Source organism: Acanthochromis polyacanthus, unplaced genomic scaffold (assembly GCF_021347895.1).
Source record: "Acanthochromis polyacanthus isolate Apoly-LR-REF ecotype Palm Island unplaced genomic scaffold, KAUST_Apoly_ChrSc contig57, whole genome shotgun sequence".
Lineage (NCBI taxonomy): Eukaryota > Metazoa > Chordata > Actinopteri > Pomacentridae > Acanthochromis > Acanthochromis polyacanthus.
Genome location: NW_026131347.1, coordinates 1 through 16,000, shown reverse-complemented (window position 1 = coordinate 16,000; position 16,000 = coordinate 1). Strand labels below are relative to the sequence as shown.

The 16,000-nt window shown below is 37.8% G+C and overlaps 1 protein-coding gene and 1 long non-coding RNA gene across 2 annotated transcripts; both read left to right on the top strand.

The window, feature by feature from the left end:
* Positions 1–1,915: 1,915 nt before the first annotated feature.
* LOC127532942 (tumor necrosis factor receptor superfamily member 14-like) lies at positions 1,916–10,304 on the top strand (the record flags this gene model as incomplete). Its single annotated transcript, XM_051944840.1, has 7 exons — positions 1,916–2,189; positions 3,731–3,864; positions 7,943–8,036; positions 8,888–9,013; positions 9,397–9,552; positions 10,044–10,131; positions 10,238–10,304. Coding segments are annotated over exons 1-7 (684 nt in total), but the record flags the coding sequence as incomplete, so codon positions are not given.
* A 17-nt stretch (positions 10,305–10,321) lies between these two features.
* LOC127532941 (uncharacterized) lies at positions 10,322–11,529 on the top strand. Its single transcript, XR_007940582.1, has 4 exons — positions 10,322–10,421; positions 10,529–10,559; positions 10,645–10,702; positions 10,786–11,529. It is a non-coding gene; the product is annotated as an uncharacterized LOC127532941 (long non-coding RNA).
* The last annotated feature ends 4,471 nt before the right edge of the window (positions 11,530–16,000 follow it).

Below are 16,000 nucleotides of genomic sequence, written 5' to 3'. Positions count from 1 at the left end.
CGGTGCAAGTGGATTTTATCATACCTGTAGGGCTACTGATGAATGCTTCTGAGACGAATAGGTCCTAAAAAGCACAGGAAACCTCAGTTCTGTATGGTCGGTAAAGACTTGTGGGAGGAGCTGTGGAGGGATTTGGGGATTTCCACACTTCAGTTCAGCACTTTGTCCTGTCTGAACGTGTCGTGTTGCTGTCATTAGTGATGGGAGATCGAGGCTTTGATGAAGCTTCAACACTTTATCCAATACCTGCTTCATTACTCGAGGCTTCACTGACACTCAGTGCTCGAGTAGGACATCTAGTGGTCAATAAAATGAAGTGCAATTGATTCATGTTTCTGATTGGTTCATGGATTGTTTTGGATTTGATTCGCCATGCACGTTCCTGTTTCACTACATTAGATGATTGTATCTGTTCTAGTGGCTACAATAATAATAATATTACCAGCAATAATAATGACAATAACTACTGAAGAGCCTGTTTCTTATCTGCCATGTCTGTCTGTAACCCTATATACTCTTCACTGATATTCTGTGTTATGAAACATTTAAGCGGTGCTGCTACATTCATGAGATGTGCTCTATAAGTACAGACTGATGCAATTTTCACATGAGGCTGGTGCAAATACAGATTATATTATGGATTTTGGCAAAGTATGTCTTGGGTTAATTGGTAAAGAGGGTGTGCTTGTGTAACTGGATATGATTTTTTTAACAATGTATTAACAGTTTTTGTATGCAGGTACATATATGCATTGCAGTATACCTTACAAGACTTACTCAGTTATGCAAATATTTTTAACCATAATGTGGTACTTGCACGTTAAACAGATCCTCATAAAATAAGGAAATGAAGAGAAAAAGATGGGGGAAAAAATGAAATAAACATGTTCTCATACATGCAAATACATAAATACAGTAGTTTATACAGAACAGCAGGTAATCCTGTCATTCCTCTCATTCTGGCAGTTCCACGAGGTTTACATCACAACTGTTCATTCCACCTCATCACTTTCATCTGTTAAATTCATGGATTTCAAAAAAGCAATAAAGGTTCCCCACGCTTTCTCAAACAAATCCTGTCTCCCTTTTCGTATATGTGTCACTCTTTCTAGAGGAAAGGTTAACATCTGCCTCACCCAGTCTACTAATCTTGGTATGCAAGTTTTTTCCCAAAAAATGTTGTAATGTAATGTTTTTGAATGCAGGAGGCTTGAATCTATTATTATACGCTCACTCTTGGTGTACTTATGTCACCTTGGATAAAGTCCCAAAATAAAGTGAGCAGGGTTCATTGTAATATTTTTAGAAATAATATTCTCTATTGTTTAAGTCTTCCCCCAGAATTTTTTTAACCTTTGGGCAATCCCACATACAATGGTATAAAGTTCCGTTTGCCTCATTACATTTAACACATAAATCTGGGATGTTGCTGTTAATTTAATTTAAGTGGTGTAGTATATGTTCTCAACAACCATTTGTATTATAGCAATTTAAATCAGGTATTGATTGATTGAGTGTGGGCTTTGGTGCAAATCAGTTCCCAGTCCTCTGATGTTATGGCCATCTTTAGATCTTCTTTCCACTCTTTTCGTTTTTTTAACAGTCGCAGTTACCTTGATATCAGGCAGCAAATGGAAATTATGCCATACACAGGACCTTTTCCTGATTGGCTCCTGCTGCAGATCTATCTAGCTAGCTAGCTAGCAAGCTATACACTACTAACTGTCAAAGCAACGAACGGCAGCAACAAAACCAACCTACTCTGCGGAAAGTCAGTCAAATAAACGACACTCTGGGATCTCCTATCCCGGAACACACTCAATCCCGCCGAGTGATTCACAAAACAAACCGAACCAATCAGGTGATTCGAAGCAGTTGAGTGCTTCAAACGTCACTGACGTGATTCAAACGTCACGAGTCACATGACCAAATCAAGCGTCGGCACAGTGGCTCGATACGATTGCTTCATGAGCTACCGCGCATGTGTTGAAGCCTCGGGTATCAGAGGACCATCACTAGCTGTCATCATATTTTTATTATTTTAAATCGAATATAATGTTTACGATATACTCCAGTCCCCCACGACCCTAATGAGGATTAAGCGGTGTAGATAATGAATGGATATCATATTTCCGATGGTCCTTAAACTACTCACAGCGCCGTGACGGAAATGTTTTGTCTCATCGACGGTAAGAGTCCTGAATTTCTGTCTGAAACTACAATGTTATTTGTTAAAGTATCTATAATCAGTATATTGTATATTCCGTATGTTGTTATAATGTTGGTAGAACTTCTCGGTGTTTCCGTTTGTGCAGAAAACTGCAGCAGAATGTCGTTTTATTTACTTTACGTGTTCAGACTTCAGAGCTAATTTCCTGATTCACAGCAGCTGTTAACGTGTTTCTTTAGAATAACTAGAGAAAACAGCAGCATCTGACTGTTTTACTCTGTAACCTGCAGAGTGGAGCTGATTTTAATGCCGCAAAGAACCAAGAAAATAATCTTTAAATAGAAATAAACAGTGAATGACGGTAGACAAAGAAACCCCACCCTGATCTGAGACTCCAACTGTTTGGTTCCAGTTGAGATATCTGTTGTATTATTAAATACACACTATCCTGGTCTGATTAACCCCTTAAGTGTCAGATTAGTATAGAACCTAAAAAACTTAAGAATCAGTGAGAAACAGCTGCAAAACTGTGAGTGAAAACTGATCCAATACCTCTTGTGCTTGTTACGCCTATAAATATATTGTCACAATTGCATAAATATTTTATGTATCTTTCTTCCATAGCTTTTCCAGTCTATGGTTACAGCAGCAATACCATGTGTCTGCAGACCTGGAGGCTGCGGCCTGCTGAGTAATCACACCTGTTGTCTCCTGTCTCCCAGGACACGTCTTGTGTCGACGCATAACTTGGCTGAGGCCTGTAACATGAAAACTGAACAACTTTATAGATCAGAGACATCAGAGAGAATTTATAAATATGATCAGTTTCTGTGTCTCCATCAGATGAACAGACTGAGGTCTAAAGAGAGTCCAGGACTGTTTCCAATACCTCTTGTGTCACAGAAATGAAGCAGAACAATCCTGAGATTATTCTAGTGACAGCAGGGATTCAGTGAATGTATCACACTGGTAACCTTGAACACTGGCACCAGTTGTTTCAGAGTTTTATAAGCAATAGAAAGACTGTTAATGGTAGAAAACTGGTTTGTTCAGTTGAGGAGGAAGACTGGAAAGAAGTTCACATTCTGTTAAACTGTAATCAGATTAACTTCTCTTGTGACCTCTGATCCTTCAGAGTTGTAAAACCTGCCATCATAAGATCAGAAGTCTGAGCTGATAAAAACAGTTTGTGTCCAGAGATCAGTCTAATAATCACACGCTGCTCTGTGACCAGAAACATTCAGATTTATTCCTGAATCAGGCTCATCTGAACATCTATCAGTGTTAGAAAAGGAATTTTGAAAGGAAACAAACAGAAGAAGTTAAAATAAAGTGAACTTTGAGCAGCTCATCATGGTTTAATGAACTCTGTTATTTCTGACTAAAGAGAAGTAAACATTAAGCTGCTTCTAAACAGCTCTGCAGCTGCATGTTGACACTTTAAACTCTTTTCCTGCACAAATCTGATACTAAGCAGGTTAACAATGATTCTGTTATCCACAGTAAACAGGTTTCACTGCTGGTTAGAACAATTTTGATCTGGTTTCTTTCTGCTTCCAGATGTTTTCCTGCAGCTACAACTCAACAAATCCCAATTCTCACTGAGGTGGTATCTTCAGATCAAGAAAAACTACAACTTTCCTCCTGAAAAAATGATTTGGAGAAGAAAACTTTTGACACCTGCAACATTTTTGGTAAAACAACTTTGTATTTGACAATCAGTCATTTATTCATCAGGTTTCATCTGATCTCCAATGTTTCTGTACTCTTACTTCATTTTCTGACTTTTTCTTTCTGATTTTCCACATACATGAATAAAATCAGGAACTGAAGCTGCTGCTGTGTTCATCATGTGAGGTGGGAGGAGACAGTTTGGTGAAGGTGATGTTAGACTGAGGTCCAGAAATATCTCTGGCAGTGCAGTAAAGTAGGAGGACGTCTGACTTTAACCTGTTTGACCTTTGAGGTTCAGATAAGTTCAGTATATTGTGAACTTTGGGATCACTCCACCCTAACAGAGCCACGCTGACAACTGTCACACAAATGTGATCTTAACAACGTTCATATGACTGAATGAATCAGACTGTGTGTGACTTGTTGCTGGTGTTTCTATAAGTCATTAAATGTGGTCTGAATGTGGTTTTGGTTCATGCTATATACTTTAGAGTAAACTCCTATAAACATTCCAGAAATAGTTCATGAATCTCAACAGTATTATTGCAAACAAATGTACATATTGATTTATCCAGTTTCATTCTGTAACTCCTCCTATGAAGTATAACTTATGTGTGAGCAGTTGTTGCATGTTCAATACCTGCATAATTCAGCTGTAGTTAGAGATCATCATCACACGTCTTTATGGGTTTAACAGGACGACAGCAGTACAGATGTGTTGGAGAGACTCTATTTCTCACCTACAGGTGCTATTTCGATACTTCAGGCAGTTTATGTTTGTTCTATATTCTAGAGGGCTCAGTATCGTTGCAACACCTCAAAAACCACACTGGGGAAGTGTCAGCTTGAACAAACTCTGCAATGTCCTATATATATACACACACACACACACACACACACACACACACACACACACACACACACACACACACACACACACACACACACACACACACACACGTGGACAAAATTGTTGGTACCCCTCAGTTAAAGAAGGAAAAACCCACAATTCTCACTGAAATCACTTGAAACTCACAAAAGTAACAATAAATAAAAATTTATTGAAAATTAAATAATCAAAACAGCCATTACTTTTGAATTGTTGATTAACATAATTATTTAAAAAAACAAACTAATGAAACAGGCCTGGACAAAAATGATGGTACCTCTATAAAAGATTGAAAACTATTTGACCAGAGTGACATGATTAACTCAGGTGTGTCATTTAATTGACATCACAGGTGTTTCCAAACTCATAATCAGTCAGTCTGCCTATTTAAAGGGAGACAAGTAGTCACCCTGCTGTTTGGTGAAAAGGTGTGTACCACACTGAACATGGACAACAGAAAGCGAAGGAGAGAATTGTCCCAGGACATCCGAAAAAAATTATAGACAAACATCTTAAAGGTAAAGGCTATAAGACCATCTCTAAACAGCTTGAAGTTCCTGTGACAACAGTGGCTCATATTATTCAGAAGTTCAAGACCCACGGGACAGTAGCCAACCTCCCTGGACGTGGCCGCAAGAGGAAAATTGACGACAAATTGAAGAGACGGATCGTTGGAATTGTATCCAAAGAGCCCAGAGCAACCTCCAAAGAAATTAAAGGTGAACTCCAAGGCCAAGGTACATCAGTGTCAGATCGCACCATTCGTCGTTGTTTGAGCCAAAGTGGACTTCATGGGAGACGACCAAGGAGGACACCACTGCTGAAAAAACTCATAAAAAAGCCAGACTGGAATTTGCAAAAATGCATGTTGACAAGCCACAAAGCTTCTGGGAGAATGTCCTTTGGACAGATGAGACCAAACTGGAGCTTTTTGGTAAGGCACATCAACTCTATGTTCATAGACTCAAAAACCAAGCATACGAAGAAAAGAACACTGTCCCTACGGTGAAACATGGAGGAGGCTCAGTAATGTTTTGGGGCTGCTTTGCTGCATCTGGCACAGGGTGTCTTGAAAGTGTGCAAGGTACGATGAAATCTGAAGACTATCAAGGCATTCTGGAGAGAAATGTGCTGCCTAATGTCAGAAAGCTTGGTCTCAGTCGCAGGTCATGGGTCTTCCAACAGGACAACGATCCAAAACACACAGCCAAAAACACCCAAGAATGGCTGAGAGAAAAGCGTTCGACTATTCTAAAGTGGCCTTCTATGAGCCCAGATCTGAATCCCATTGAACATATGTGGAAGGAGCTGAAACATGCCATTTGGAGAAGACACCCATCAAACCTGAGACAGCTGGAGCTGTTTGCTCATGAGGAGTGGGCCAAAATACCTGTTGACAGCTGCAGAACGCTCATTGACAAATACAGAAATCGTTTAATTGCAGTGATTGCCTCAAAAGGTTGTGCAACAAAATATTAAGTTATGGGTACCATCATTTTTGTCCAGCCCTATTTCATTAGTTTGTTTTTTTTAAAATAATTATGTTAATCAACAATTCAAAAGTGATGGCTGATTTTGATTATTTAATTTTCAATACATTTTTATTTATTGTTACTTTTGTGAGTTTCAAGTGATTTCAGTGAGAATTGTGGGTTTTTCCTTCTTTAACTGAGGGGTACCAACAATTTTGTCCACGTGTGTGTGTGTATATATATATGTATAATCTTTCTTTTAGTACACATGATTTATACCTTTTTAAACAAACATGTATCTATAGTTTGGTAGACTTGTTACACTGTGCATTTGCTGCTGGTTTATGCACGACTTACAACTTTGCTGAATAGCAGAGTAGAGCTGGTGCCAGACAGAGCAATTATTAAACTTAAAACTCGTAAAATGGAAAAGAAACATTTATTTATTTTCTGACTTTTGGGTTCATCCACTTGATTGAGTTGTTTTGTCTCTAATCGTGACAATAAACAGCAGTTTCTCAATAAAACAAAAAGCTCCAATTAGTGCTGCTAGAAGAGCAATACTTGTTGTTTAATCAGCTCTATTAGTGGATTAATGATGATGTCAAGCTGCTGTGATTGAACCAAGGAGGAGTTTTCAGGGTCCAGACAGCTGAATCCACCAAACTGACTAAGACAACATGTATTCTAAACATCATTTGATTTCCCCTCAGTAAATCCACTATGTTGGCCTCGCTGTGTGTCTGTGTTGACATAAAGGATAACACCAGTGTTTCCTAACTTGTCCTCTATTGGATCATGTTCTTGGGTGTAAATGGGGGTGGAAATAAATGAACAGATAAAAGCCACACAGTTACAATCCAGTCTGGGACATTTTTAAACATTACTGGCTCACTGAGTGATTGTTTCTGTCGTTATCCTGCCATGCTTTCATGTGCACTGATACCAGAACAACTTTCTGACATCATTACAGTCATTCTCTCTGCAAACATGATGGTCTCTGTATGGACAGAAGAGTTTCATGTGTTTGTAGAACAACTAACCACAGTTTCAGTGTCCCACCCTGGAAGTAGTCTGTGAAAGCTTTGCAAAGTCATTTTATTGTCCCAATTTTAAAAGGGTACAAACAGTTAGTTGATATTTTTCATGTTTTAGGGGTATCATGATGCACTTTCTGGACTCTGGATGAATCAACTCTTCTTCTGTGACACATTAGACACACATTTGACTGTAAAGGAAACCAAATCTGTAATGTTCTTATAATCACAATCTGAGCCTGTCGATGGCAAAAACAAGCATTTCAACTTTGACTCAAACATAATAACCCATGAGATTACATTGCAGCTGTTTGGCGGCTGTCGGAAAAAATGTTCTTTTTTAATACTTGACCAATCCCAAACATTTTTTCCTCTAATCATTTTACACTTGAGAAAGCAGAGAAATGATGCCAAAGTTAAAAAATACTAGATTTATCCTTTAAATGTCGTTTAAGTCAGGCGGATATGTTGATCTCGAGGTATTGTCGAGGGAAAATTTGGCCAAAATTAAAATTAATTCTCTCTCCTGCGTAAATCAGTTAAAGTGAAGAAAAATGGAAAAATATTGTAACAAGTTGGCATTTCTGTCTGATAACAGGTAACTTCTTGTACCATCATCACCTCACCTCAGGTCTTCTTCTCTGTCTCAATTTCACCTGAGGCTTCACTGACATAGAAAAACCTTTTCTTATCTCTACAGATCATCATGATGAAAGTCTTCACTGGTCACACTCTAACATGTCATCCAGCAGCATATCAGATAGGGAATGAATGCTGTCCAATGTGTCCTGCAGGTAAGATCCAACTGGATGTTTTGGTCATCACATGACGTCCTGTCCTAGAACATGCATCTGACAAATAAAAAAAAAAGATTAAATAAAAGTAAACTATTTTTTTTAAATATTTATTTTGTGAACTTTGTATTGTAAAAAACACACATTAAAATAGTCAAATGACAGTTAACAAAACAGTAAAATATATTAATTTAAATTAAGTGTAAAACCAATACATTTGTAGACATTTATATTATATATTTTGGGAAAAAAACACTTATTTTACAGTATTTTCCTTCAAATATTACAATCAAACATTTTCAAGAAATGTAATTAAAATCTGCAGTCAAACTTTTAATTTGACAGTTTTGACCTAAATTACCATTAAGCCTCTTTAAATAAGTGTCAGAGGCTCAAAACTGTCTTATTTTGAAAGACACAGAAAGTAAGCTGTTGAATTAAAACACTTTATTTCAGTTTATTCAGATTGAATGTATAATATCAATAAATGCATTCAACATAATAAAAACAAAGTTTGTTTATTTTCAAAATATAATAACAGAGTTTAAATATGAAAGTACAGAAAATTATAAAACTAATAAAATTTAGCTTAAAATGATGAGGAAAAGCTTAAATTGATAGAATGAGCATTAACCTTTATAGCAAGAACTGCATTTAAGTTAATTAGAGCTTATTATTGTCATTTAATAGCTGTTCTAAGAGAGTTATTTTCTGTAAAATTAAGATTTTTTTTACAGTGTAGTTTCATCTATTTGGGATAACAGTGTAGCAGGCAACATGAACTGTATGAGAGTTTAGTTAAAAGGAAGCAGGACTGTGTTAAACTAACTTGTTAGTTTTGTTTTCACCAGGAAGTCGAGTTAAAACTGATTGTACAGAGTTCAGAATGACATCATGTCTGCCCTGCCTCAAAGGAACCTTTGTGGATAAACCCACTGGGCAGAAGAAGTGTTTTGACTGCACCAACTGTGATGAAGGTTTGTTGATTTTTTTAGAGATGTTCTGGTGGAAACTTGGCTGGTTACGGCTTGTTCCTCTGTTATTGCTCTATAATAACTGAGGCAGCTGCTGAATATTGATGTAACAAAGTCATCACAGAGACGCAGTTTGATGAGTTTATTACACATGATTGACCGAAATGACAGACTCTGTGCAGAAACAAAGTCATGAAAAGACTGTAGGATCAGATTCTTTAAGTATTTCTATGAAACAATGATGAGCTGCTGTGTTAGTTACTGTAATGATAGACCAAACTCCCAAAAATCAAATGTCTACTTGTTGATATGTAAAGTTACTTGAAATCAAATCCAAATGATCTATTTTCTCAAGTTCTCTGTGCATCTTCGATCTTTCCCGACAGGTTTGGGTCTGAAGGTAAAGACATCATGTACAACAACATCAAATACAGTTTGTGAACCACTGGAGGGATTCTACTGTATTGATCCAAGAGGGAACAACTGTGTAGCAGCACAGAAACACACAATCTGTCATCCAGGACAATCCATCAACCAAACAGGTTGGTATTTCTGGTAAAGTTTTAAATGAGAACAGCATAAATTCAGGGAGTCTGACCTTATTATAGTTTCATTTAGTTGTGATTTGAGTAAAGAAGCACCAGAATTAGACAAAAGGGAAGATAAAATAATGATCTGATCTGACCAACAGCTGGTAAAACTACATCATCTACACATTTGATCTTTTCTTTCTCTTTTGTGTTGAACCAGCCTCAACCATGTCTTCACATTCACCACAAAACACAGTTTTACCAAAGATTCTTTGTGGTTCTTGCAGCTAAAATTAGACTTTATTAATGAATGTTTGCTGATTTGTCCTTTAATATTTTCTTCTGCTGATTCCAGTCTGATCTTCTCCTCAGCAGAATGATTAACTGATTAAATCTGTTGGATTGTTGTTCTGTCTGCTCATCATTCATCATGTAACACTTTGAGTCCTTCATAATGTGATTCTGAAGTGGTTTCTACAGATCTATGATTTGTGTTTGTGCAGGAACAGCCTTCACAGACACTGTGTGCTCTGACTGCAGCAATGGAACATTTTCAGATGGAACATTTACATCTTGTCAGTCACATACTCAGTAAGTGAAGCTTTAAATCACACATGGAGACTCCTGACTTCTAACAACAGCAGAGAATCTGTTGTATCTGAACATTTTCCTGTAAAATGTCCTTCTGTCTTTACAGATGTGAATCCATAAACCTTAAGCTGATAAAACCAGGAACTTCTTCTACTGATGCTAAATGTGGAGAAAAAGTTCAAATGTTGCAGTACCTGTCACCATCCCCTGTGTTTTACTTTTTTTATTAATGTCTGCTGGATTAGTTTATTGGTTTTACTTCAGAAAGAAGAAAATGTCTTTCAGAGAAGGTGAGGATGACAGAACAATGAAAATGTTAACATGGTTTTGCTGGATGAGAATATTTTCTGCTAAGTGAAGACTATTAAGATGTTTTTTGTTGTTTGTTTCATAGCAGAAAAAACACAAGTTCAGCCATTCTCTGTCAAGTAAGTTTATTTCTGTCTTGTGTGTTCACTGTTGACAACACTTAGTTTGTCAATGAAACTGAATTATGTCCTTAATTTTTTTCAGCCTTCGTTAGAAAATAGAACAGAATCACCAGAGGCAGTTCCTATGAGAATATCATCAGGTAGGGCAGCAGTTTGTTATTCACTGAAATATTTATGAGGTCAATGAAGTTTCTGCTTTAAATGAAAGTTTTTCTCTCCTCAGACTAAAACCACCTGCAGGACAATAAGTAGGACTCAGTGTCCTGCAGAGTAAATGTGCTTCAGAGTCCAGTTTTAATCCATCTGGATGCTGACACATCATCTTTGCAGTTTACTGAAGTAAAACAACAGTTTCCTGCTTCCTGCTGGATCTTTGTCTGACTGTACAGAAAACAAAGTCGCTCCGGAATGCAACAGATGGAAAATAAATTTAAAGACTCACTGACTCCATTGATCTTCTGCTCACAGTTGGAGCAACTTCAGACTGAAACTGGACTTTAAATGAGGACAAACTGCTGGAACAGAAGATAATGGGTCCTTTTCTGAAGCATGTTGGACTAATGGCTGCCATGAGGGGGAAGATTTTCTAAACCTCTGATCGTTATTTTATATAATTATGTTTTATAAACTCTTTTCCACTTATTGGACATTTTTTCATCTGAAAGGACATTGACCATGTAAAATCTTTAGTTGTAACTGAGCTCAAATTGCTTGTTGCTGATAGTAACAGTGGGTGAAATGAACACTGACTGTTAAACTTAATTCCAGTCTTTAAGGCTTCATGATAATGTGTTCCAGTGTTTGTGAAGCTGCACAGGTTGTAAATCTGAACAGATGCAGTCCTGAATTTGACATTTTTCTGTGGAAAATTACTATGAAATGAAAACTATATGCTATATTTTTATATTTATTCATCTGGGACTGCTAACACAAGTGGAATGGTTTATTTTTCTAAACACATTTTATGTTTTCAGCCATGTAGTGATTTTATGTTGAGTCTTTAAACTATTTTAAACAAAACTCACCACCTTTAGAGCAGCACAAGTTAAGGTTTAAAGAGTCGACTGTTTGGTGACGCTGCAGCAGAAATGCAGCTCTGGATGGATGTTTGTAAAGAAGATCAGTATATTAATGATGTACTGAGGCTGAATATCAGTGGAAAACAGGTGGATGTGTTCAGACTGTTAGTTTGTGTCTCACCAGGAGAAACCAGTTGTGGTCAACAGCACACTGCAGTGTTATTTCAATGTTTTTTAATGTTGTGAAGCACTTTGTGGTGCGATTTCATCGGATGAAAAGTGCTATACAAATAAAGATTGATTGATTGATTGCAGTTCTAATCATTTGCTTTTTTCATGTTCTTGCAGTTTCTGTTCCTCCGTTTCATGGTGAAAGTTAAATTATTTCACTTTCCAGTTCAGTGTGTGTTTTTTTTTTTTTTGCAATATTGTACAGATTTACATGAGCAATTCTTTTATACTTGATTTTAGTTTTTTACTACCATTTAAGGCAAAGATGTTTGAGTCAGAGGCCACAGAGTCAGAGCAGATGATAAAGCTGAAATGTGTCTTAATATTTTCAGATTTGATGTTGACACTGTCCCTAAAGGATAATTCTAGTTTATTTCCACCTGTAATAATTCCCCTGGACAATTATTAGGACAGTCTGGATCATTTTTAATTTTTTGCAATAGGAGTTCACAAATAAACTAAAGCAGCATGGAAGACGACATTTGGAGGATGGAGAAAGAAAACTGGTGTTGTCCTGCATTTACTGCTCTGCTTCCAACTGAGGAAACCTGCTGATGCCACATTTGGAAAACCTACCATTTGTCCATAGAGGAGAGTGATTTCTGCTGTGAAGCTACAGCTAATGATGAGTGGTTCTGGTTAACATCCTGGAGATGATGTTTCACTTCCCAAAAATCAACTGAAGTTTGTGTATCTTTGGCTGTCTGCGGTGAACAAATACCTCCCAGGATCACAACTGTCTGGATGTTTTAATTTTACTGTTCAAAAAAGGTCTAATCTGCATACTGAAGATGTAAATATATTTTAATGCTATTTTGTATAACTGGATGTCTTACAGTTTTTCTCAATTGCTAAGACACATTTCTGGAAGCTGCTCTCCTTTCCGTAAACTGTGAACACAAAACCAATTTTCAAGCTACATTCACAAAAACCTCTGACTCTTCTTGCAAAACCAAACTTTCACCCCAAAACAGTTCAATCTGTGCTCAAAAACTGAACTATGCTGTCAAATCATGCTCAAGTCAATCAAAATTAAATACTCTACTGAGCAGTCACTAAACACTACATAGAAAAAAGGAAAACACAATGCTCAGGACATGAAGCGGTATAAATAAATGGTTATTTAGGCTAAATGCATGTTGCAAAACAAAATACCTGGGCATTAGTAACACTTGTACATAGAAAAATAATTTGCAAAAAAAACAGAAATCCTGTGCATTTACATGTAGCACTTGTACGTAAAAATAAAGCACAAAAATATACAAATGAAGTACAAAGAAAAGAAGTACTCTGCCACAGCATCATTTCTCTGTACTGGGTCAGGCCACAGGACTTCATCTCCATCACAGGACACATTTTCTCTGGCCAGGCAACAGGGAAAAACCCTGGCATGCCGTATCCATGCTCCTCTTCTTAGATTTCTATCCATTGTAGTGCCTCACAAACCAGTGCTTTGGCTTATATGTTCCCTCACATCATTAGCCACAAGTGTGATCAATTTGTGTTGTTGTGTTCAACCAGTGATGCCTGAGCTTTAACTGTGTTTGACTTTTGCCACCAGTGCTCACCATTTTGCAACACAGGTGCATCACAATGACAATGTGTTGATAAGATGTGTCTAAACAGGTGAAAGGGCTTATGGTTTTACCAAAAGAGTGACTGGTTCAATAAGTGGGTTCAGGCAACTGAGAATTTGGTTCAGAAAAACAGAGTTTAGTGTTTTAGCAATTGAGAAAAACTGTAATATGGCGGGTTTATTTTAAAACTGTACAAGACTGACCTCGTGGCTGAACTCATTCTGGTATGCATCATCTGTTGCATCCTTTCCTCAACAATATTTACAAGAGAGACTCAGCATCCAGTCACAAAAATACTCCTCAGTTATGACATTAATTTCAATTTATGAATCACCTGTCAAATGATCAGAGGAGAAAAAAAATTGTACATAGATTATACTGTTCATATAGAATAAGATTAAACATGTGACTAAAAAGAAAATGCTAAATATATCTCCTGTAAATAAAGCAAAATACCTATAGAGATCAATTATAACAGAGCTCCACAACACACATGACACAACATATCAGGAATGAATTTATGTTGGTTTGTTTCTCCACTGTTTCTGGTAATAAGAAAAGTCTAGCAAACCTATTTTCAACCATCAGTGTCTCCATTGATGTGACATTTGTAGGACAGATGACATTAGTTGTTGTAGATGAGGAGTTCTTACCTCCAGCATTGTTGCAAAGGCTGCTGGGTAGCTGATGTTCAGTGTAAAATGATCCAAACATCAGCAGATGTCATAGGGCATTTTAGAACCCATGAAGCAGGCAGCAGACCGGCATGTGAATTGATAATGATTTAATAAGAAAGAATATACATCAAACAAAGGTGCTCAACGAATAGGCAGAGAAAAATAACAGGATGAGGAAAAACTAACTAAGGGCAACGGCCAAGTGCCGTGAATAAATCTAAACTAAAGAGTGGAAAGAGGAGAAAGGAGGCACAGGGAAAACAGATTGGGAGAAACTAAGCTGAACAAAATTAAAGGCGGACCAGATGGCCGAGGCAAACGCTATAAATAAAACTAATCAGTAAAACTCACGACTGTCCGGGGAAATCGGAGGACTGGGAGGAGACTGAGTTGAGGGAGCCGATGGTGGAGATGTGACAAAGACGGAGGAAGCAGACAGGTAATCCACCTGAGGGACAGAGTCCGGGGAGCAGGGGGACAGACAGTGTAATCCAGAGAGAGAGCGGAAGAGTCCAGGCAACGGCGTGTGTGTGTAGCGCAGAGACCGGGCTGGTCAACGTTACTGCTGGCCGCTGCCTCTGGTCCATCTCCTGCCTGACTCTGTTCTTTGTTATGGAAATAATCATTAAAAAAATCTGAAAATCAAAATTCTGAGATAGAATTAGAAGCAGAAGGAGTAAAAAACTGTTGTAAATTTATACCATAGATAGCCTATTCTTTTCTCTCCTCCCTGACTCTCCTGTTTTAGGACCAAAAGACTTAAATACATGGAGAGCAATTGTGAGCACATCTTCTGCCCAGAAATGAAAGAGGACTGGGTTTATTTCCAAGATAAACTAATTAGCAGTAATGTAACAGAGGCAACCACATTTGAATTATTGTTAACTACTTAACATAATTGATATATTGCCACGTTTTACCTTGTCATCATTTAGCTAACAAAGTCTAACATTGTTTGCATCCAACAAGGTCACACAACTTACACGGTTTGTTTGGAAAAAAAAACTGTGTAAAGTTTTTTGCTTCTTGCTGGCTCTGGTTGGTTTGCTAAACATTACTCCAGACGCACGTTCAGCACTGCTCAGCACAGCAGCACGTCTGCCTGTGGAACACCTGCGTTAGCATGCGCTCATGGTGCATTCAAAGACGGCTGGGAAAACACGTTACTGGATGCTAATAACGGGTTTAGCTGTTGTAATGGCTGAAAAAAAGTGCAGGGGGACAGAGGGGACAGATGTGGAAAGTGCGGGGGACATGTCCCACGCGTACCCCGCGTCCGTTACGCCCATGAAGACAGGGACAAAATGCGAATCACACACTTATTGTGGTGTGGCCCCCTCTAGTGGATGTGGCTATAATCAATGGCATAGAGTGTTTATGCCAGCGGCCGGTCTTTTGGTCCCAAAAGAGAAGAGTCGGGGAGGAGAAAAAAGAATAGGCTATCTATGGTATAAATTTACACTATTTTTACTGCTTCTCTTTCAAATTCTATCTCAGAATTTTGATTTTCAGATTTTTTAATGATTATTTCCATAACAAAGAGCAGAGTCAGGCAGGAGATGGACCAGAGGCAGCGGCCAGCAGTAATGTTGACCATGCAGGGTCTGCAGAGGTGAAAAAAATATGTATCTATGGGTTAAAGTGATTTTGAGGTTAAATTCTACTGCAATTTTTACACTTCCTAATGCTATTTCAGAATTTTTCTTATCACATTTTTTTAATTTTATTGCCATAACAGAAAGAGCAGCGTCAGGGAGGAGATGGATCAGAGGCCAGCAGCAGGGACAAGGATGTAGGGTCTTTACAGGTAAGGAGAGATTATAACTTCCTGAAAATAAGATATCTATTGCAGGGAGAAACCAGGCAGTACTGATCATTTCATGTTCAGTGTTTGGCAGCTTTGGCTACTCGTCCAGTAGATGTTCAAGGGACAT